At 36.4% G+C, this 24,269-nt stretch overlaps 1 protein-coding gene across 1 annotated transcript in view; it reads right to left on the reverse strand.

Moving 5' to 3' along the window:
• Positions 1-16,423, reverse strand: part of LOC110448850 (stabilin-2-like) — a 108,498-nt gene extending 92,075 nt beyond the window's left edge. The window contains exon 1 of the mRNA XM_021495321.1: positions 15,757-16,423. Within this exon, the coding sequence (XP_021350996.1) occupies positions 15,757-16,099 (343 nt within the window). The 5' untranslated portion in view covers positions 16,100-16,423. The remainder of the gene's footprint in view (positions 1-15,756) is intronic.
• Between the last annotated feature and the right edge of the window lie 7,846 nt (positions 16,424-24,269).

Raw genomic sequence — 24,269 nt, forward strand, 5'->3', positions numbered from 1 at the left:
AATTTCAGAAAATTTGAGAACCGGTAAATTTGTCATATAAATGTCAAATTGTAGCAACGTCTATTTCCAAATAAAATCCAACAACCTTATGACCTATAGTCATGTTTGATAATTTAACAATACGTCGCACCAATTTATTATCGCAACTGATCAAATTTTCATCAATAAGGTCTGCTGCTCATGATGAGCCCAACTATAAAGCTAGATGTTGCAAAATAAAAAAGTTATGCAGTCTCACACACATAAAAGATTAGAATGTTATGTACATTTTTAGTTGTTTCGCATCTTTACGGAAGTGATAGACATATTTCGGTTTTTGTACACCAACATACTTTGGATATTATTTGGCACATTATGCTGACTGACGATAGCAGAAATTTCGAAAAAATCGGTAGCCGGTAAATTTGCTTTTACACGCGAAACACTTTCTTTCACTCAAAAGTATTCTCTCATACCGGCCTGTTTCGATGCGTATCGGTGCAACCCCATACCTAAACTTAGCTAGCGCACTACGATGTGATTTAGGCATTACTAACACATTATAATTTTCTACCTCATAATTAAACTTAAATAACCTGTACGTACGTAGTTTGTTATCTCCAGAAATACAATTTTTGGCTCCGGGACGGTTTAGTTCCCTTTTCCAATTTTCAATAAACAATTCCAAGCCACGAACCTTAGCGTCCTTGAGTAAATTTTTACTACTAATTGGACCTGTGCTGTAGTTAACCAAGCCTCTAGCTCCCCGAGTCTGGAAATTATCCTGAAGTTCCAATTTTTATTTCGGTGGTTACCTATATGCTCACTCCATGTAAATACAGCCTTATTCAATCAGTTTCCGACAGATTATGAAGGCGACTCCAATGTCGATAAACAGCTAGCCATTGGTTCACTATTACAGGAGTCCAACACATGTCCCCGCTAACAGCTACGTTAGGTGCATAGCGACCAAGGCCTAGATAAAAATCTACATGCGCGATTTTGAATAGCAACAATACAACTAAATGGACGTGTACCCCATATAGCAGCACCGTAACTAATTACTGGCCACACTGTACTCTCATACAGCTTTGTAAAGGTTTTATTTGGTAAGCCTCCCATTGATTTAAATTTAGCTATTAACAAACCAAGTGCGCTACCCGCTGATTTGGCCACAAGTTTTGCCGTTACATTAAAATCCAAGTGTTCCGTAAATGTAAGACCCAGGTATGTATACTGGCTACGTATTTCTAGGGCTAGCTTCTCACACGAAAACATGCTATCACTGACTGTTACAGACTTTGGACGGAAATGAACAATAGCCGACTTATCAGCGTTAATATTTAGTTTATTGGATTCACACCAAGTATTTAGACCATTTAGTAAAAACTGGAGACCACGCTCAGTACTAGCCATAACCACTAGATCATCTGTATAGAGTAGGGCACATATTTTACGCTCCGTTACCTCTATATCAACCCCAAACTATTCAAATATGTTATAAGGTCATTAATATACAAGTTGAATAAAAACGGTGATAAAGTACATCCTTGTGTTAAACCGCACGTGACGTCAAACCACTCAGTACTTGATCCATTTACTCTCACACAGCCATGTACATTTTTATTTAAAGGTCGACTTTATAGCTGAAAAGAGGTTACCAGTAATTCCTAGTTAATTTAGTTTACGAAAAAGCAAAGGCCTGTTTATACTGTCCTACTCAGGTCAAATGCTCAGACGATCTGACGTCCTGCTCGCCAAAATTTGCGGCGGCCATTTTTGAAAAGTGACTCAAGTTATCGTTTTTATTCTGTATGCAATCCAAGGAATCAAAGCACACACCACTTCTAAGAATATTGCAGAGGGAGAACCTGTCCGTTCAAGTCTCACAAAGATTAGTAATTTATCAATGAATCACCTGATCAGATATATAGCATGGTCCATCAATAATTTGCTCGTTTCTGACTTTCATCTGTCGAGTGATACAGCTGTACTGATTGTGGTTTGCATATAATGTGACTCTGTGACAGCACTTACGCATTTCATTTATTTGTATTTTTCTTGAAATTGATCCTTATAACAGAGACGTAATATATATATACATATGTCTCTACGTTAATTTGACTCAATTTCCCCCCGTTATCTCACCTGAGGACATTGTTGTTAAATTGAAAATTGGAAGACACTTAATATACACCAATCTACATACTAACTTCAGGACCCCCTTGACCATCTGCTGGCATCCCTTCGATGTCATACCTGTACACAGGTATATAGGTGTATCGTGGGCCTCCTTCTGTCAGCGCTGTGTACAGGTGTTTATTGTTTTTTACCTGTACACAAATTTTATAACCAAGTATGCTAAGGGAGTGGATCGAGATGATTTTCATAATTTAACCAAGATTTAACCATAATTTAACCAAGATCTCATAATTCAATGATATTTTCGAGATAAATGAACTTCTGGAATTAGATTATTAAAGTCCGTGATCTAGTTTAGCATACACAGGTACTGTATTGTATACAATCAAATGTTTGAAATGTCGACCAAACTCAAGGAAGACACAATGTCGTGGATTTGTCATTAAACGGTGATACTAAAAATATTGACAGCAGACACCAACGTTAAAGTTATTTTGTAAACATTTTCACTGATACCTTTTCGTATTTTTAGACCATAGAGGTACCACAGTATATAACCTTTTTTTCAATTTAAATATTCCGGCACAGAAACTGGTCACGAAGTAGTGCTGTTTCAATGACGACATGATTGAATGAGTTCTCTCTGTATAGCAGAAACATATAAAGTATATACGTCTCTATGTAGAGTAAAGAAAATGATTGCAAACTGACTTTCCAGCTAAAATTAAGAAATATCGCAACGGTGACATCGGGATGGCACGTTTGTCGAATGCGTAAAACCTGAGTAGAATCATGTATTATTATATTCTCCGATTTTTCTTTTTCAAACACAAGAGCACCGGTATCAATATAAATCAACAAAAATGTCTACACAAATTCATATGTGTAACTCCATTTGTTTTTTTACAATCGATAACTACGTGTAAATGATTTTTGTTCCATCTATCACATGTGGAACCTTTCAAAAGATGGACATCTACATCCGTTCAAGATATTTCCAAACCCTGTGTGCCATCTATTTACCAGTAAAATTTCAAATTCATTGTCCTGGTCAAACTCTTGTTTAACTACTTAAGCTTAATGTAAACGGTTTTTGCCGGACCCCCACTTTCTGGAACCATTTAAATATTGGGCACCGGCACAGATTCTATACTAGTTGCGACCGTATTCTGTATGATTAGGAATACATGAAATGTTGTACTAATACTTTGTTCATGGTATTGGCTCGGAGTGAACACCAAGTTCTATCTGTATGGCACCCCCTGTACGAGAAACCTTTTAAACGTTTGGCATCGGCTCGAGTTCTAGACCTATTTGGACACTTGACTCTTAAAATAATCCATTAATAAATGGTGTAGCGACATCATACTCCTTTTAACAAAAATTTAATAAAGCCATACTAAATTTGGTCAAAATCTTACAACATCTGATTGCTGATCATTCAATATGAATTAACTAAGTTTTTCATTCTAATTCCAAACATCTCTTTTCCTACGTTTCTATCTACACAGATAGATCCGGGCGCCTATCATCGTACCATCTTCATAGTTTTCATGTTCTATCGATCTTTACTCTGCTTATCTCCTTCTTTTGGAATAAGTCACGTAAACAATTTGTTAACTTATAGTAAATTTTCATGATTTTTTTAAACTGATTTGTCTGACATTGAATTTTCCAAGTCAGGTTGTTGTGCTACATATTTACTATATGGTGCCTACTCTGTAAGAAGGAGAACCTAAATTTGAATTTGAAGAAAGATCTGTCTAGTATTTGTCAATAAATATGGATAACAAACTGTAACTATCAAAATCAAGTATGGATGCCTTTTAATTTGCGACCATTTTGTTTTTTCTAAACAGCCTTAATATGAAACATGAACTAAGGCTATATGAAAGTAAACATACGAAAACGGATTCAGATCTATCAAGTACTTATTGAGAAATAGCGCTAACAACCTTTCAATATCTTAATTCAAAATAGCAGTCTGTCACCTATCGTGATATCCTGATCAGACCCTTTAATGCATAACAGAAGACCACGGGAAACCTTCATGTCAAATTTGATAAAGATCCTCCCATTACTTTTTGTGAAACACTGTTAACATACTTTAACTCTCAACATTCAAATGGCCGCTCGTCAACCAACTTGGTTTTAAACAGACACAAAATTTGACATATATAACAAGAGACCAGAAAGATCCTTCGAATACTTTCTGAGAAATAGCACTAACACTATTCATCTTAATCTCAAAATTCAAACAAGAGGCCCAGAGGGCCTGTATCGCTCACCTGAATATGTTTAAAATAATTGGCATGAAGTAAAGATATAGCACTCCATGGTAGGTGCTGTAAGTACATATGAAATTTCAGAAAGATCCATCCAGTACTTGAGATATAGCGAGAACAAATTCCACCCCTATGCCCCTAGGGGGGTCATACCCACCAATTATACAAAATTGAGTCTCCTTGGCCCAAGGTTGCTNGGGGGGGGCACTCGCTGTTTATACGACATTGAGTCCCTTTTGCCCAAGGATAATGCAGACTAAATTAGGATAAAAATCCCTTAAGCCCTGTGGTAGAAGAGATTACAAAGGTTTTACCTCTATTACACCTATTGGGCCCCGCCCCTCAGGTCCCATGTGGGCCACACCCACTGTTTATACCAAATGGGTTCCCCTTTATCCAAGGATGCACCGCACCAAATATGGACTAAATCCTTGCATTCCTATAGAAGAAGGATTTTAAAGAATAATTAGCTATGTTTCCCCTATTGGGGCCCGCCCCTCAGGCCTCTGCTCGGCCGGACCCACGGTTTATACAAAATTGGTTCCCCTTTACCTAAGGATGCTTCAGACTAAATATGGAACAACTCCGTTCGTTCCTACAGAAGAAGAAGGATTTTAAAGCATTTGCTATATTCCCCCTATTCGACCCCGCCCCTCAGTCCCCAGGGGAACAGACCAACCTTTTATATAAAATTTGTTTCTCTTTCCCGTGGAATGCTTCTGACTAAATTTGGTCAAAATCTGCTCAGTCGTTCATGACTAGTAGCGATTTTTAGGAAAAGTTGAAGGACGGACGACGGACGGACGCTGCGGTATGGCATACACTCACCATGGTCCTTCGGACCAGGTGAGCTAAAAACATGTAGCCACGCCGTGTCTATCTACACTGCAAAGTGTACTACCCAGGGGCAGACCCAGGGGTGTTGCCCGGGCAACACCTTTTTTCTGTCGGTGTCCAAAAATAATCTGGACCAAGGATTTTGAAGATTTTCCTCCATTTCATATGGGATTTCCTTCTAATATCAACCATCTCTTCAGCTATGATTTCCTATGGCTTCCCTTTGCCAGCAGTTTGAATATCTATATATATGCCTAAGGGTGTTGCCCCCACAAGGAGTCCACTACTTATACTCTAAACAATAGGGGATTCATCCTCTATTGTCTATATATTAGTAGGGTCTCCAGTCAGGTCAGTGGTCAAGGCTCATCGGACTGACTCTACCTAATCTTATTGTTCTAATGTCACGGTGTGGTGATCACCCTTTCAGTTTAGAGATGACTTTACCATCTGTTGGAATTAGGTATATAGGTCAAGTGTTGTTTCAAAGGTAGAGTCCATTTCATGATAGATAAACCTGTATTTTCACCTGTGGTTTCATGTACACATGATCGCAAGGAGTGATTTTTTATACCAATTAAAAAACATATATTTCAAAAATGTCAAAGACAACGAAGCACCCTCCTTAGGATCACTTTATCAGGTGAATGATAACCAATGCTTATTGTTAGCATTAAAGCCTAGCATGTATATCCTTTCCATTAGGTGTAACTCTTGTATATATGTATGCGTACAAATTCACAATAAAAGACACACAGTTAAATCATAACTCACATTTATGACAACATAAATCAATATTGAGTGCCAAAATGCGCGTCTAAACTACATGCACATGACACAAGCATCAACATTTTAATTAAAAAACCTACATTTTTAACACTTTTTTTTTACAGAATTTGTTGACACTCGCTCCGCTCACGATCGGCCATTACTCAACGTTATGAAATATAACCTGGAATAATATCGCAAACTCAGAAAACTATTCTACGCCTCACTCAATCTGTTTGAAAAAGGAAATACTGTCCGATAAATTATTGCTTTCTACGCTCGACAGTGCTTGAAATAGTTTAGTATTACACCTTCAGAAAAAAAATCGCCACGCTCCACTCAGCGGGGAAATCACAATTGTCACAATCTCAGAAATAATGAAACCAAATAAACAATTTGGTGCCAGAATGGAGCAGACATACACATGTACAACCGACATGACAATTATAATTTATTAGTTCTAGATAAGTGCAAAAAATTGTCTTTTTTCTGAGTTTAAAATTGTGGGCAACACGCAAAATTAATTCCTGGGTCCCTGATATTGTAAAATGACAGTTAAAGTTCATTTGAAAATATATACATGTACATTGTAATTTATTCCTATCTAAAATAACATCATTTAACCATGGGCTTTAATTATATAATAAGATAGCATTAGTTCAGTGATTCTACCTGTACCAATAAGACATATCTTTTTTTAATTTGCAATTTTAGATATAGATCTTACAAGTTACATTATTAGCTTTCTGGTATTGTACTATGACAGTTAAAATTCATTTCAAAAGATTCATGTATTGTTATTAATTCCTTCCTAAAATATATTAATTTTACCTGTCACAACAAAACACAAATTTGTAAAAAAAATTAAGATGTCGACATCATCTATGAATATGTCGCAAAAACGTTTAAATTATGTCGACATATTATTACATTTTCCGAGATTTTTTTTGCCGAGATAATCACCACGAAAGTAACTCGGCTTTTTATCATGTTTTGCTCAGATGTGACATCGACTTGCCACTTCTTTATATTAAGCAAAACGAGCAGTTAATTATTCACTCTCTAAGAAATTACCACGTGACTTATATTGCTGATATACAAAAAACTACATTAAGGCTGAATCATTCTTAAACCTAATTATAAGCTATCGGTATACCACGTAATTTATTTTTGGAAAATGATTGTTCACTTCCAGTTTTGTTTTGGCAAGTCGATATCAGATCTGAGCAAAGAGGGGTGGGGCCAATAGGGAAAATAGAGGAAAATATTGAAAGTCCTCTTGTACTAATTAAAGGATTTAACTAAATTTGTTCTAGAGCATCTTTTGACAAAGGGGACTCCAGTTTGTATAAACAGAGGGTGTTTTTTTTTTATACTATTGACGCAAAATTGCCAATATGAACTTCTACAAACCTTCTTTCTTTCCCAATTTTATGAGGTCAAATTTAAGGTCTCTGTTACTAAAATAGAATAGTGGGGCTATACTGTCAAAATTCATGACACTCAAAATACCAAATTTTGGTAAATATTTTATAATGACATATAGTCAAAAACAAAAAGTCATGATCAACTTACCAAGGTTCAAGGTCATCGAGTCAAAGGTCAAGGTCAAATTTTGTTAATTTGATCTGGTAAACATTTTTTTTCACATTATGAAGCAAAGTGAGTCAGAATTAACTGGGGTCTGCATATGCAATATAGAAGCATGATGTTCTTCCGTCTGTCTGTTCTCTGACCGCCTGTTTGTTCTCTGACCGTCTGTTTATTCTCTGACCGTCTGTCTGTTCTCTGACCGTCTGTTTGTTCTCTGACCGTCTGTCTGTTCTCTGACCGTCTGATTGTTCTCTGACCGTCTGTCTGTTTTCTGACCGTCTGTTTGTTCTCTGACCGTCTGTTTGTTCTCTGACCGTCTGATTGTTCTCTGACCGTCTGTCTGTTTTCTGACCGTCTGTCTGTTCTCTGACCGTCTGTCTGTTCTCTGACCGTCTGTCTTTTCTCTGACCATCTGTCTGTTTTCTGACCGTCTGTCTGTTCTCTGACTGTCTGTTTGTTCTCTGACCGTCTGTCTGTTCTCTGACCGTCTGTTTGTTCTCTGACCGTCTGTTTGTTCTCTGACCGTCTGTTTGTTCTCTGACCGTCTGTCTGTTTTCTGACCGTCTGTTTGTTCTCTGACCGTCTGTCTGACCGTCTGTTTGTTCTCTGACCGTCTGTCTGTTCTCTGACCGTCTGTTTGTTCGAACCAAAAGGTCAAATTTCTGAAATTTCTCATGGTTATACATTGTGATACAGATATACAACATGGGTTTTAAAAAATCCTAATGTAACGGTAAAGGTCATTGATACTAAAAAGAGAACAGATGATATTCTGTCAAAATCAAATTAAATATGGCCGTGTTTACATAGTGGACACGGGCTTATTTTTCAGATGAATACCAAACAAACATGAATTTCTCATAATGTCTTACTTTATGTAATAATGCAGTTACTTTTCAGGTTTTAAAACATTAAAATCACAGTTGCCATAAATAAATATTGCTTTATCTTCTGTTCAATTATCACAATTGTGTAAATACATTTAAATTTTGTGGCATTGTGGCAAATGATACAGATCGCCTATGTGAATAACGCCACGACATATTTCCAAAAGTCCAAGATGGTCGATGTAGCTTTTGTTTGGTTCTTAAATGAAAGATATATAGTCAGTCACACAGCGGGGTACTTGTGGGCCTGTCAGTGTTCTAGTTTCCTTCCATTTCTTTTGTGTATTTGGTTGGAAGCATCCTTAAGTGGTGATGATTACAAATGTGCAAATGGAGGAGGCTACATAGGTATGAGAGAGGGGTGGAAGGCAAAAAGGTATGATTAAATGTCATCCATGTAACAACATGTCTGCTTTTAGTACTGAGCTTTTTTGGTATCGTATAATGACATTTAAAATTCATTTGAAAATATCCATACACTTACAAAGTTATTTATTCCCTTCATTTTTTCTTGTCACAACAAGACATTTTGATTTTACAATATATATATATAGATCTAAGATAACAAATGTATTATTAAAAGCATTCTGGAATTGTACAATGACCGTCAAAATTTGTTCGAAAATATCCAAGTATTATTATTTATACCTTCCTAAAATAGAATAATTATACCTGTCACAACAAAAGACATATCTTGTGATTTACAAAATTTGATTATTAAAAACTTGCCAAAAATGCTTTTAAACACCCTTTCTGTGGCTAGTGTAAGCACGGTAGTGGAGGCACGGTAGTCTAGTGGTAGGACGCCGGGCTCGTGATCGAAGGGTTGCAGGTTCGAGTCACGGCACGAATCTGTGTTGTATCTTTGAGCAAGATACTTTACTCCACTTGTTCTAGTCTACTCAGCTGTATTTGAGTACGTAGTTGGGCAGTGCTAGAATTGTTTAATGCCAGCTGTGAGCGCCGAAATGACAGCACCGGCTGTTGAGTTGAGAAAGGTATTGGCTGGTTCACCATAACCACGGATAATAGTTTGTGAACCGCTTTGAGACGACCTACGAACTAGGTTGTGATAAAGCAGTATGGAAAACTCGAATTATTATCATTATTACAAGCAAAAGAGTCAAATATACGCTGGTTTGATATTTCAAGCACATACAATTTACTTAGGCAGGTGTGAAGATTTGACTGTATCAAAAGAGAAGATCTCAATATTGCACTACAATAGATACCGTATATGAAGAACCCATCATAGCAGAATGAGAAATTTTGGCGACATTTTATTTGGCTGTTTGAAACTTAAACGAATAAATTTTGAGATCTATTTTAGATTGTTATCTCCCCTTAACTTCCTTCTATACATTGGCATAAATTGTTATCGAATTGTATAGGAAAATCATGGGAAGGCGGTGTCTCGCTCCTAAATAAAATCACTGTGGCCTCACTGTGTGGATAAGTATGCCTGAGGCTTAATGTTCTAGTTTGGGGATTGTTGAAATATCCATCCTATGATCGTATAGTATACCTTTTTTTTATCATAACAGTCCATGGGATCTTCATTTCTGGTTTCTTGGTCAAGGCATGGAAACAGTTGCAATCTTAACTCTTTATTGATGGATATGAAAAGACATTTAATACATTTATGAAACTAAGATTGCTTGTGGGGCTGTGCCTGATCCATTGGGATTTATAACATGTTCAGCTGGAAACACCAACGCTATACAATTGCTGGACATGCAGAGTGTACACATATGGTACCATAATGGTATCATGGTTCAGCCCCTGACCCTGGGGATTTAGTACAACATCATAAAATTGAAATAGTTGATATTCCAACCCTTAAACCATACATGGCCAAACTCCAGTACCTAAAAGAGAGTTGTAATTATTTAAACACATTTTTTTCCTGACAATTACCTCAATTACTTCACAGGGGTTCGTTACAAATGTCTGAAATACACATTTGCTTATACTGATCACAGCACACATATATAGTGTATTGTGCTGTGACCCATATCAGCATAGTATATGCGTATATCAGACATGGATACAGTGAACGGTTTAATGTCGCATTAACTGTTTAATTTCGTCAAACAAATGACCTGTAGGACATGTGTCGTGGCTGAAGTTTAACCCGAGTTTCCTCTGGCCCTGACACTAAATTTAAGACATTTTGACAAGATAGACGTCCGGACCGTCTCTTTTTGTTGATTAGTCACTTTACAAAAATGGACCGCCGTAAATTTAATGAGCAGACGTAAGGTCGTCTGAGCGTTTTGTACCGAGTGGGAAAAAAAGACTTTTAAACAACGGAGTGGCTATATATATAGCTATTTACACTCGGGCTAGATAACGAAAAAACGGTGTGCCGGGTAGCGGATTCCGGAAAGTTTTTATGCGGCTTGAGTAATAGTGAGTTGACGGTTGTGTGTATCCGGATAGGGCTAACAACGAGAAAATAAGCTTTGCACAATACTAATTAGTTATCAATATTACGCGAATGGATAAGTTACCAATTTTAACAAAGTGTACAGGTATATGCACTTTATTAAACGTGTTTAGCTCATTATTACAGATAATGATTCGTACGTGGTTGTTGTACGGAAAGGCCGAGTGCGAGGACTGCCGGTGTACGTCCACATTGTATATTGTATTGCGTAGTTGTCATGATATGATTTAAAGCTAATGTGAAAAACAATTATCTGTATAAATGAGACATTTCAGTATTTGTTTCGATAAAGTTTGAGCGATAATGCAAAGTAACCAACACATAGGATTTGACGAGCAGACGTCCGTATAAAATGTGGACTTTCTCCAAAAGTTAGAATGTCCCATAAGTCTCATGTAGTTATTTTTCACTATTAAAGTTGTTCTTCATTCGACACAGTAAGAGTTTTGAAGATATTTCGTTTGTTATCTTTTTATTAATATTGTATATAATATGACTCAGGCATGGCCTGGAGAGTGTGAAGCTTGTACTTTACATTTGTTTTAATGCATTTGATTTTTGAATCATAACATTATGCATTTTAATAATTGGTTTTATATTTAATATTCTTGAATCTGGTGCATCCACAACCACACTAATATGGCGCATTCTATGTTGGGTGATGTTGACACGGGTTTGTACTTTAGTACTACTAGACCATATTGATAGTAATAATATCCTCATGTGGTTCTACCCCTGGCTGTTCATAATGATATGTGTTATTGTTTCTATCCAAAAGTTTAAAAGAAACAAATGTCATTAAAAAATTCATAGAGTTAACAGAATAATGTGCGTTGTAGGCAGAATGTATAGATATATAAATAAATGGTTTGAGCTAATATGCAAATCTATGAAGGATGTATTTATATTTATGTATAAACATATAGATATTCGGAACAACAACACGTTAAACATGTTAGACAGGTTAGAGACTGTCTCGGATCGTCTCCCACAACTATAAGTATAAAATGAAGATTTTAGATTTTATTTTTAATAATTAGATAATCCATGTGAAATGATGACATTTAGTGTTTGAACTGATTATATATGTTAGAAGGTATCTACAGCAGGACATTCCTCCTCTTCATCATCGCTGTTGACATGACGTTTTTGTAGATACCTAGAGATAGATTGGCATATCAGCTAAAACCATTTGTTTGCAAGTCAACTTTCTAGATGGCCACCATCGTATAACTTTGTGTAATCATACTTTGTGGGTTTTTTTTGTTGCTATTTTGACCATGTTTTCCTCGATGTTTGATTGATACCCTTATTATGTCACTGTCAAATTTAGGTGCCGAAAGATTGTGCACTGTGTAGTGTTTAGTGATGATTGTGTTGATGGAATTGATGACAGTTTCATGACTGACTTGTTCTTGAGTCACTATTGATGGTAAATGTGGTTGAATAAAAACAGTTGCCATTCACCAGGTATTACATCATACGCGGAGAAGTTGTTATTTTGATTAGAAATGGTTGCTGACGGACGCATAGGCTTAGTATGCACTGTGTTAAACAAAACTAAAAGTGGTGAACATATAATATTTCTAATTCTCTTCCTTACTGATATTCGTAAAGGGGCTGGTCGGGGAAAAAATGTCATATTTGCTAAAATGGCATATACATGTTTAAAATACCTTCTTATGAAACATACCGATTTAAATTTTGCTGAAATTCACTCCCTAATAGTTAACAGTTAAAGTATGGGTATGAGGGATATAGCAATTTTATGATCCCCCGAGGCCAGGACTATTTTCCGAGGCGAAGCAGAGGGAAATAGTCCTGGACGAGGGGGATCATAAACTTGCTATATCCCAATACCCATACTTCAACTGTTTTATTATACCGATACAAACACTCCCTTACGATATTCTAGATATTATTAGACAACAAATTTTCAACAGTTGGGACAGTCTGTCAACAACAATACAAGGTGAAGGTCGGCCCAGAAAGTACCGGCGCGGCTGGCCGGAAATTGCCGACGTAATTCGATTGCGCTGATTGGTCAATATTCGGTCAGGCCCCGCCCACGACGTCATTCAATTTCCCGCATTTTTTCTGAGGGAAATAGTTTCAAAACTATCGTACCCCTCCAGACGAACTATTTCCCTGACATGCAGTTAGAGAGGAAAATAGCTTGTTTATGTGGTTACGTTTGTATAGTGTAAAATAAGTAGAGGTATAATAACAAAAAAAATATAGTTATATTAAAGAAATCCTAAATCGTCACCTGACTGTCTAAAACTCTCAATTGACCCAGATCAGTGATGTAATTTTACCGCATGCGCGTCATCAACAAGGCCAAATGTAAACATCGCGGCGAAAGAAAAAGAAGCATGCAAAAGTCATGACAGGCACGAGGTATCAATACCGTTATATATAACAACAACATATAGGTAGGAATACTACACTTGCACCATACATGACCTTTGGAAACGTATAGTATTGCTGTCTTGTCCGCTAGTTGAGTCCGACATGACTTCTTCACTGCCTCACTTTCGAAACAACCACGTGACATATATAAATAGATCTGCGCTAAATTTACGCGGGGCTTCCCCGAGATTTCAGTGGTCAAAACTGGACATTGCCAGCAGAACTCGACCATCATATTGCCGTGGTATAACTTTTGGAAGGCCAGAGAACGCATTTAGTCCCATTTATTTTGTATTTTTTTCCCCCGACCAGTCACTTTAAAGCAGAGCAAACTAATGCTTTTACTTTAATGTCTAATCAAAATGCTGTAATGATTTACACAGTTGAATGGAGGAACAAATAGTCAAGCTATCAATAAAGATATTTCACTGTACAAAACAGCTGATTTTTTACATTAGATGAGACTAAATTCAATCTATTATCCATATGGATCTAGCATTGAAATTCCACACTTTTAATTTTAAACACTTAGTCTGAAGGTAATATCACAAATTTGGATCAAATATCAACAGAAACAACCCCCAGATAAAGTTGACGTTCTACAAAAAATGTAGGAAAAAAAGATAAATATTATGTTTGTGCCAAGGAATAATTTAGTGTAAATAAGAGTAGTGATACTGAAAAATCCGCAATTTGACCCTTTGTAACACCTAACGTTTCCCTTGGAAAGCTGTTGGAGATCATTGTGTTGCATGATGTATCTGTGTATAACTGGAGCAGACGACCCGGGAAATTTGACCTCGTCAATTATCTGACCTTTTATTATCCAATGAGAATCAAGCGACCACGTCATTGTCACTGCTTCGTACATGCTTGAGTATTTCGTCCTAGTGGGAATTACCCCCATGTGTTACGATCGATTATCAATATTTAGATGGAAAATTTGTAATGTGTAGAAAGTTATCAGTATCAATTCATTTATTTATTTCCGAAATTTAAGCTCATTTAATCGACGGAAATACAATTTGTCATCTAATCACATTCTTACGCACGCTTCGACGCCATTTGCCTGTGACATTCATGTCAGCTCTATTATTCAATAAGACATATTTACCGGCTCCAAGAACTGGAAGAGGTCACCGGAAGTACGAAATGTGTCTAGGCTGCGCTCTTATAATGTTTAATTAGTATGTAACACCACGACATGTTTTTAAACAACAACGGATTGTCGCCTCTACACACTGTGAACGATCATGGATTGCTACCGATGTGACCGGCATCTTAAATTGGATATCGTTAAATAGGAGATAATCTTCCAGCTATTATGCAACAAAGCAAAAATCACGATGACTTGTAAAATCTGTTCCAAACGTCATATTACCTCATTCATTGAGGGCATCTAATATGCATGTAGAAGGTTTTTACAACTGTAAACCATAATCTTGATATAAGTGTTAGCTGGCATGTACGCTATGACAAGAGTTGTATCCGTAGTGTATACAAAATTTTAATGAGTATACTCTTGTTCTAATCCCAACGCCTTCTGGTATGTACGCTCTTAGTGCTAAGTGCCTCAAGGACCGTCCGTCGGTTGATTTAGATGTAATACTGTTATAATTCACCAGATAAAACAAATATTTGTATATTAAATGTTATTTTTATACTGTCATAATTTCATCCGATATATATATATCTATATACAAAAAAAACCCATCAAAAGTATTTGTGATGGTTAAATATAAAAATAATGACACAAAGAGTACTTCCCTAGTTAGAGGTTCATCATTGGATTTGTTAACAGTGTGCACTGTTTATGTTGTGAAACACCTATATTGCTCCTATGCTTCACAGCAGAAACACATTCCCTGATGAACCTTTAAAGAGCTGATCGTACTAGGTAAGTACTATTTGAATCATTTATTTTATAATATATAACAAAATCTTTACCGCGACACAATATATATAGCAGATGGCACGCCCCTATTCTCATTCGAAAGAAATTTTGATAAAGCATGCATATCTAAACTAAAAGAAAATTCTGCTGTATTTGAAATAGGATGTTCCAATAGAAGTGCAATATCGACAGAGGAAATGAAGGTTCATATTCTGGATTGGTTTTTTTTTAATGCTTGGTATCAAACCGGAAGTGATCTTTGTCCATTACTCATACTTTTCTTTATCGAATAAATACATGTGTTATCTTCACTTCTTTTAGCTCAAAAAAGGCAAATTAACACGTGACAGTGTAGTTACAGATACACTGCCACTAGGTGCCTGATATGCAATTGAGATACAGATATGTACTTATATAGTCAATCCTTCCCCGCATACAAAGTTGTGGTACAGGTCAGTCTTTAGTAACGGGTCAATTACATTAAACACGAGCTATAAACAGTGTACTTACGGTCACAGTTTTGTCCCCAGTATCCCTCACAGCATCGCGGAAGCTCCACAATCTCCTGACATGTATGCCGGCATCCCCCAAAGTCTATTTCTATGCCCATCATATATATCGGATATGTACAGTCTGATGTTCCTCGGTGTTGGGTAAGTTTGCGCGATCCGGACGGACAGTCCACGTTCGCGTTATTAGAACAAGAAACACATTGCGTTTTGAAGGATAACGAAGACGTTTCATTGCAAAACCTTAAAACGGACTGGAATCCCGAAGTTGTTGGAAGGTAAAGATGTAAAACGTATATCAAAAACAACCCCCGATACCTGTCTAATATCGTTTTGTATATCATTTTGTCTGTTCTTCAACAAAAATTAAGTAAACGATATCCCTTTAACTGCAAAATAGAAACAATTTCTGAAAGTTATATAGTTTAAGTCAATTCAAAATCTACGTCAGAAGATCACTTAATTATCCATCCAGTTCCCCACAGAACATCGATAGTTTCCCCTGTCAAATTACAATTGTCTTCGACGATGTACGGAGAAGCGTGTCATTGAATCAGAATATTTCTGACCTCACTTGCAGTCCGCAGTGTCAGGGGAGTAAGGAGTTAGAGGCTACCAGGACTTCCGACTGTGTAACAGGACCACAGATACTTTCTACCTACTTAACTAATAGCATTAAGATACGAAGTAAACCTCTATACACTTGGGACCGGAAATGGCCCCACCGTCTGAGTACTTTTATCATGTGAAAATCTGGTCATAGTTCAAGCGTTCACGGTGACAGAGATTGTAGTGCGTCAATGTTGTAGGATGGTGGGTCTACAGAAGAACTAATTACATATACATATATAGCTGACTCAATTTCACAATGCCTTATTTAAATATCCATATCGCAAATATAACATAACATCGTGTCTAAAGGAGAAATGGAAAATATCATTTTTGTACTGGTAAATAGGGACACTCCGATTATCACTCCGATTATGTGATATGAATACGTTAAAATCGTGTGTGTGTGTTATTCGATATTCAAAATTAAACAGAAAAAAACAACCTAAATAGATGCCAGTGCCTAAGCAAGGAGCCAGGACTATGTACAAAGAAGTTGAACGAAATCTCATCTTTGATAATTATCGAGCATAGGGTCCCAATGGGTCTAGAAACCGTGCTTGTGCCCAACTTTTGAAAGGTTGCACGTGCACGGGGTGCCCAGGGGATATTCTTAGCGAGTTTAATTAAGGTTAAAATAGGCATTCATCCCGAGCGAGGACTATGAACATAGAATTTGAGCGAAATCTCAATTTTGACAATTATCAAGAAAAGGGTCCCAGGGGTGTAGAAACCGTGTCGGTGCCCACGTTTTGAAAAGTGGTATGTACAGGGGGTGACACAGAGAGTATTATGAATGTAGTTAGTTAAGTTGAAATAAGCATTCACCCCGAGGTAGAACCATGAACATAGAACGAAACTCAGTTGGAAATGACAAACTGACATTTCAGGAGTAAGGTACAGTTTACTTGTTCAGATTATAATTTTAAAATTACATGTGGTATATAGTTATGTTTTTGCTCACATTTTTAACACATATGCTATCCCAATGGTCTCAGGGACTAGCTCTTGGCCATGGGGATTTAGAACCGCGTCCTGAAATTGAAATGGTAGAGATCCTAACCATATACAGTAGCCATACATGACCATGACTCTATCCTTAAAAGAAACACGCTTTAAAACATTTTTAACGCTTTTTTCTTGTCAATTCTATTCAATTTCAAGGCCCTTTTGAATATACAAAAATGTATATTTGACAAAGGAAAACATAAACCTCTCTGTTTATTGTCGATACATATATTTCCATTATTAAATCCATATATTCATTTTGGTTGCTGTTGCAGACAAGGAGAATAGTATATGTATTATGTTTCGGTTAGCTTATTAAACATAATATATATGATATTAGTAAAAAGATAACAAACGAAATATCTTCAAAATTCCAAATGTGTTTGATGAAGAACAACTTTAATAGTGAAAAAAACTACATGAGACTTATGGGACATTCTTATTTTTGGAGAGATTCCACATTTTATCCGGCGTCTACTCCTCAAATCCGTCGCAGCGACCATTTATAAATCCTTATATTTTCCCGCTCGATACAAACGCCCAGACGACCTGACGTCTTTCTAATCAAATTTACGGCGGCCATTTTAGAAAAGTGATATTCTTCCACATGAGAATTTACCATTTAAGGGTTGGTTGTCATATTTTTGACATGCATTGGCTTACCTACATATTGAATGGTGCGCGTTAGCGCACCATGTTAAATATGTAGGTAAGCCCATGTACTGTATATAACACACCAATGCATATCAAAAATATGACAACCAATCCTTAAATTTACATTTTATGTTGATCAACTTACAGTTCATGCAGAAATAAAGACATACGATTAGTCTGAACAATGTATGTTATACGGAAATAGCATACAATGGGCCCAGTAGAAACATACAGGCCCTGTGCAGCGGAAATGTAAATATTCCATTTTGCTGTCCGGGTCAGATAGTTTGTTGATTAGTTACACCTATAACCTACAAAATGGCGTCGCCAAAAGGTGGGAAACTTTGAACAATCGACGATACTGACTGAATATACCAGTTATTTGTGATAATTAGGACGGTTTGGGATCAATAAAATAGCCCACTTATTGATATATGTGAGGAATGTGTTGTGTTGTACCAGTTTTTGTTGTTAGCTCATCAAAACGTTGGGCTACACAACGGCTCGGAGAATTCCACTGCTTGATATAGCGCACAGGTGCGCTCTGGCCCAATTCCGGACGTCTATCTTGTCAAAATGTCTTAAATTTAGTGTGAGGGCCAGAGGAAACTCGGCTTAAACTTCAGCCACGACACGTGGCCCTCAGGTCATTTGTTTGACAAAAAATAAATAGTTAATGTGACCTTACACTGCATTGTATGCATGTAATGTTACAAATGCCTGAAATACACATATGCTACACGGATAGGGGTCACAGCACAATACACTACATGTGTGCTGTGGCCAGTATCAGCAAATGTGTAGTGATGTAATTGAGGTTTTCCACATCCGTTAAATACACAACAGGGAGAATTTTCAGATGTTTTGCTTTGATTCGTTAGAGGTACTGTGTAAAACTTGTCTTTAAAATTTGACTGACAGTTTCACCATCAGGTGTATCCATAATCTATCTGTATGTTTACATAAATATATTCACAGTGGATCAATGTACATCCATGTACTAATGTATAATACACTTTGTCTGTGTATACCACATATTCCCACAAAGGGCTGTATACATGGACACTGTCTGTTTTGGGGAGTTCTCACTTTCGTTTCCATATCTACGTCATCCTTGACTGACCTGGGCCATTTTCGTGTAAACGGCTGAACCGATCGCACTACAGTTGTTCGTTTATTAAATAAGGTCGGACCTAGTAATATGATGCTGCTTTCGGGCGAGCCTTGACAAAGCCTTGCAAGGCCTGCATAAACATTTGCAGATCCACCAGGATGTATAGGAGGTAAAGGTGGTGTAGGAAGTAAAGGTGGTGTAGGAGAGTATAGATGGTATAGCAAGTAAAGGTGATGTAGGAAGGTATAGGTGGTATAGTAAGTAAAGGTGATGTAGAGGTGGTACAGGATGTATAGCATGTAAAGGTGGTGTAGGAGAGTATAGGATGTATAGCATGTAAAGGTGGTGTAGGAGAGTATAGGTGGTATAGTAAGTAAAGGTGATGTAGGGAGGTATAAGATGTATAGCAAGTAAAGGTGGTGTAGGAAGATATAGGTGGTATAGCAAGTAAAGGTTATGTAGGGAGGTATAGGATGTATAGCAAGTCAAGGTGGTGTAGGAAGGTATAGGTGGTATAGTAAGTACACTGTATAGGATGTATAGCATGTAAAGGTGGTGTAGGAGAGTATAGGTGGTATAGTAAGTAAAGGTGATGTAGGGAGGGATAAGATGTATAGCAAGTAAAGGTGGTGTAGGAAGGTATAGGTGGTATAGCAAGTAAAGGGGATGTAGAGGTGGTACAGGATGTATAGCAAGTAAAGGTGGTGTAGGAAGTAAAGGTGATGTAGGAGACTATAGGTGGTATAGTAAGTAAAGGTGATGTAGGGAGGTATAAGATGTATAGCAAGTAAAGGTGGTGTAGGAAGGTATAGGTGGTATAGCAAGTAAAGGTGATGTAGAGGTGGAACAGGATGTATAGCAAGTAAAGGTGGTGTAGAAGAGGATGGGCGGCGTAGCAAGTAAATGTGGTGTAGGAGACTATAGGTGGTAAAGCAAGTAAAGGTGATGTAGAGGTGGTACAGGATGGATAGCAAGTAAAGGTGGTGTAGAAGAGTATAGGTGGTATAGCAAGTAAATGTGGTGTAGGAGACTATAGGTGGTATAGCAAGTAAAGGTGATGTAGAGGTGGTACAGGATGTATAGCATGTAAAGGTGGTGTAGGAAGTAAAGGTGATGTAGGAAGTAAAGGTGTTGTAGGAGACTATAGGTGGTATAGTAAGTAAAGGTGATGTAGGGAGGTATAGGATGTATAGCATGTAAAGGTGGTGTAGGAGAGTATAGGCGGTATAGCAAGTAAAGGTGATGTGGAGGTGGTACAGGATGTATAGCAAGTAAAGGTGGTGTAGGAGAGTATAGGCGGTATAGCAAGTAAAAGTGATGTAGAGGTGGTACAGGATGCATAGCAAGTAAAGGTGGTGTAGGAGAGTATAGGCGGTATAGCAAGTAATCGTGATGTAGGGAGGTATAGGATGTATAGCAAGTAAAGGTGATGTAGGGAGGTATAGGATGTATAGCATGTAAAGGTGGTGTAGGAAGTAAAGGTGATGTAGGAAGTAAAGGTGTTGTAGGAGACTATAGGTGGTATAGTAAGTAAAGGTGATGTAGAGGTGGTACAGGATGTATAGCATGTAAAAGTGGTGTAGGAGAGTATAGGCGGTATAGTAAGTAATCGTGATGTAGGGAGGTATAGGATGTATAGCAAGTAAAGGTGATGTAGGGAGGTATAGGATGTATAGCAAGTAAAGGTGGTGTAGGAGAGTATATATGTTATAGAAAGTAAAGGTGGTATAGGAAGTAAAGGTGATGTAGGAGAGTATAGGATGTATGGGAAGTAAAGGTAATGTAGGAGAGTAGAACGTTTGAACTCTCTGTACTTTCGTGGAACATTGGCAAAGGCCTGGTTAACAAGCTTAGTGATAGAGAATTTTTGTCCATTATCCAAAAGTATGACATTGTATGTTTATGCGAATGCTGGATAACTGTCAACGATGAAATTGAGCTTGACGGGTATTGTAAGCATGTATTTCCTAGGAAAACTGGGATAGGTGGCGGAATAGTTATCTTCTTCAAGAACTGTTTTAAAGACAAGATATCTGTTGTTGAAAATATGTATGATAGTATAATATGGTTAAAATTGGAAAATAGCTCCAGAGATTCTGATACATATATTGTTTTCTGTTATTTTCCTCCAGAAAATAGTGTTTTTTATGAAAACAATTTAGATGAAATAGATTTATTCCAGTCGTTGCAAGATTCAATTATAAAATATAAATCAAATGGAAAAGTGTACATAACAGGAGACCTCAATGCTAGAACTGGTACCAGATCTGACACGATAATTAATGACGCTTTAAGTAACGAAGTTAACGATTTATTTGATGCTTTTGATTACCAATACGATGATGTATATGATATAAAAGAACGCACAAATATGGACAAATATGTAAATTCTTTCGGTAGAAAATTGTTATCACTCTGTAAATCAACTGGATTTAGAATCATGAATGGACGTCACTCTGATGATCCCGATGGAAGTTTTACATTTTTCAGTGCTAATGGTACCAGTCTTATTGACTATCTTTTAGTGGAGGGTGAGAACTTTCGTAACATAATACAATTTAATACAGGTACATTTGAAACTATGTCTGATCACTCGCCTGTAATTTTTAAATGTAAGCTTTCTTTAAGCTTGGATGATGATTTGTGTGAAAATGAATGTCATGTTAGGTGTGCATGTGAAAATGTAAAATGGAATGATGATAATGTAAATTCTATCAAACAGAATTTGAATGATAATAACGAAGTACTGAGTGAAATATTCTGCTCGCCTTTATTGATTAATTCAGATGTAGAGGTATGCATTCACAAACTCAGTTCATTTATGAATGAAATGATTTTGCCAATGTGCGATGTACATAGTTCTAAACAATCTCATGATACAAAACGTCATAACAGCAAAGCTATTGCGGATGAGGATAAACCTTGGTTTAATCTCACATGTAGACATAGGTACAATGCTTACAAAGCTGCTTTACACTCATTCAATATTAATAAAACTGTCGAAAATCATCAAATATTAACAGAGAAAAAAACTAATTACAAAAAAATTGAATCGAGACTCAAGAGGGAATATCGGAGACAGGAAGGTGATATGATGGATTATCTGCGTAGACACAATCCGAAACATTTCCATAAATACTTTGCAAGACGAAAATCTAAAGTATCCAACAGAATTTCTCTTGACAAATTTTTTAACCATTTTAAACACCTAAGTAATCAAGTAAATATAATAGATGACACAAATGACTCAAATGCTGATGTAGATATTGAAAGTAATGAATCTTGTATATTTGATGAATTGGATAAAGAAATTACCGAACATGAAGTGACTTCTGCAATACATAAGTTGAAAAGAAATAAAAGTTGTGGTGAGGATAAAATATTAAACGAATTATTCATTGATTGCAAAGAGATACTAGTACCATACATAACTAAATTTTTTAACTCAGTTTTTCAAGCAGGACTTTTCCCAGAATCTTGGTCAACTGGGTGTATCACGCCAGTATATAAAAAAGGTGATATTGAAAACACGAATAATTATAGAGGTATTACTTTAGTTAGTTGTATGGGAAAGTTGTTTACATCAATATTGAATTGGCGATTAGTGAAATGGGACACCGAAAATAATATTATAACGGATGCCCAATTTGGTTTTAGGCCTGGATACTCGACTGTTGATGCAATATTTGTCCTTCAGACATTAATTAATAAGTATTTAAGCAAAAGAGGTGGCAGACTATATTGTTGCTTTGTAGATTATAAGAAGGCCTTCGACCTAATTGAAAGATCTCATTTGTGGTGTAAATTGATAAATCAGGGTATACGCGGGAAAATGTTACGAATCATACAATCTTTATATAACTCAGTGAAATCATGTGTAAAGCATAATGGGGGTTATTCTGACTATTTCACAAATACGATTGGTCTTTTTCAGGGTGAAATATTATCACCGATTTTGTACTCCATGTACGTGAACGATTGTGAAATACATTTTATCAAGGAAGGATGTCCTTCAATTGAACTTAATTTGATTAATATTTTTCTGTTGATGTACGCTGACGATATGGTTTTATTTGCAGAAACACCAGAAAAACTACAGGAAGTTATGGATGCTCTGAAAGTATATAATAACAAGTATAAGCTTACATTAAATACAGAAAAGACGAAAATAGTAGTTTTCAGGAATGGTGGCATAATACGGAATAACGAAAAGTGGATATATGATAACATAGAGCTGCAAGTTGTTAATCAGTTCAATTACTTAGGAATGCTTTTCAATTATAATGGTAAATTTAATGTTACACAAAAACACGTTGCAGAACAAGCAAATAAGGCGTATTATGCAATTTGTAGCAAATTGAAAAATCATAATTTTAATATTGAAACACAATGTGCAGTTTTTGATACATATATAAATAGCATTTTGAGCTACAGTGCAGAGATATGGGGATTTCATAATGCTTTAGATGTCGAGAAAATACATATGAATTTTTGTAAACGGCTACTCGGAGTTAAAAAGAGTACCTGTAATAATTTAGTATATTATGAGTTAGGAAGAATGCCACTGGCGGAAAGTAGAAAGCTTCGTATCATTAAATATTGGTTAAAATTAAGAACTACAGATAATTGTGTTTTAAAAACTTGTTATGAAGAAAGGATTTTGTCGAATGACGGTTGGATTATAAATATCCAGGGGGAACTTCGCAAATTAGGTTTAGGTTATTTATGGGACATCAATGGTAACACTACTGATAGACATATTTATAAAATAATTGAACAACGGTTTTACGATATATATCAGCAAAACTTATTATCTAACATTCAAACTATTTCTAGAGGTTTTCTTTATCAACATCTTATTGACAAATTTACCCTGCAATACTATTTGAGTAAACCTATCAATAATTTATACAAAAAATACTTAACACGTATTAGATTAAGCTCACATAGCTTAAATATTGAGCAAGGCAGGTACAGAAATCAACCAAGAGAACAACGACTTTGTACATTCTGTAACGCTAATGATGTTGAAGATGAATTCCATTTTATACTTAAATGCAAATTTTATGAGGATTTTAGGCATGAATNGTATGTCTACTCTCCGATGTGTTATACATTGTGATATCTTG

The sequence above is a fragment of the Mizuhopecten yessoensis genome, unplaced genomic scaffold (assembly GCF_002113885.1).
Source record: "Mizuhopecten yessoensis strain PY_sf001 unplaced genomic scaffold, ASM211388v2 scaffold4359, whole genome shotgun sequence".
Taxonomy (NCBI): Eukaryota; Metazoa; Mollusca; class Bivalvia; order Pectinida; family Pectinidae; genus Mizuhopecten; species Mizuhopecten yessoensis.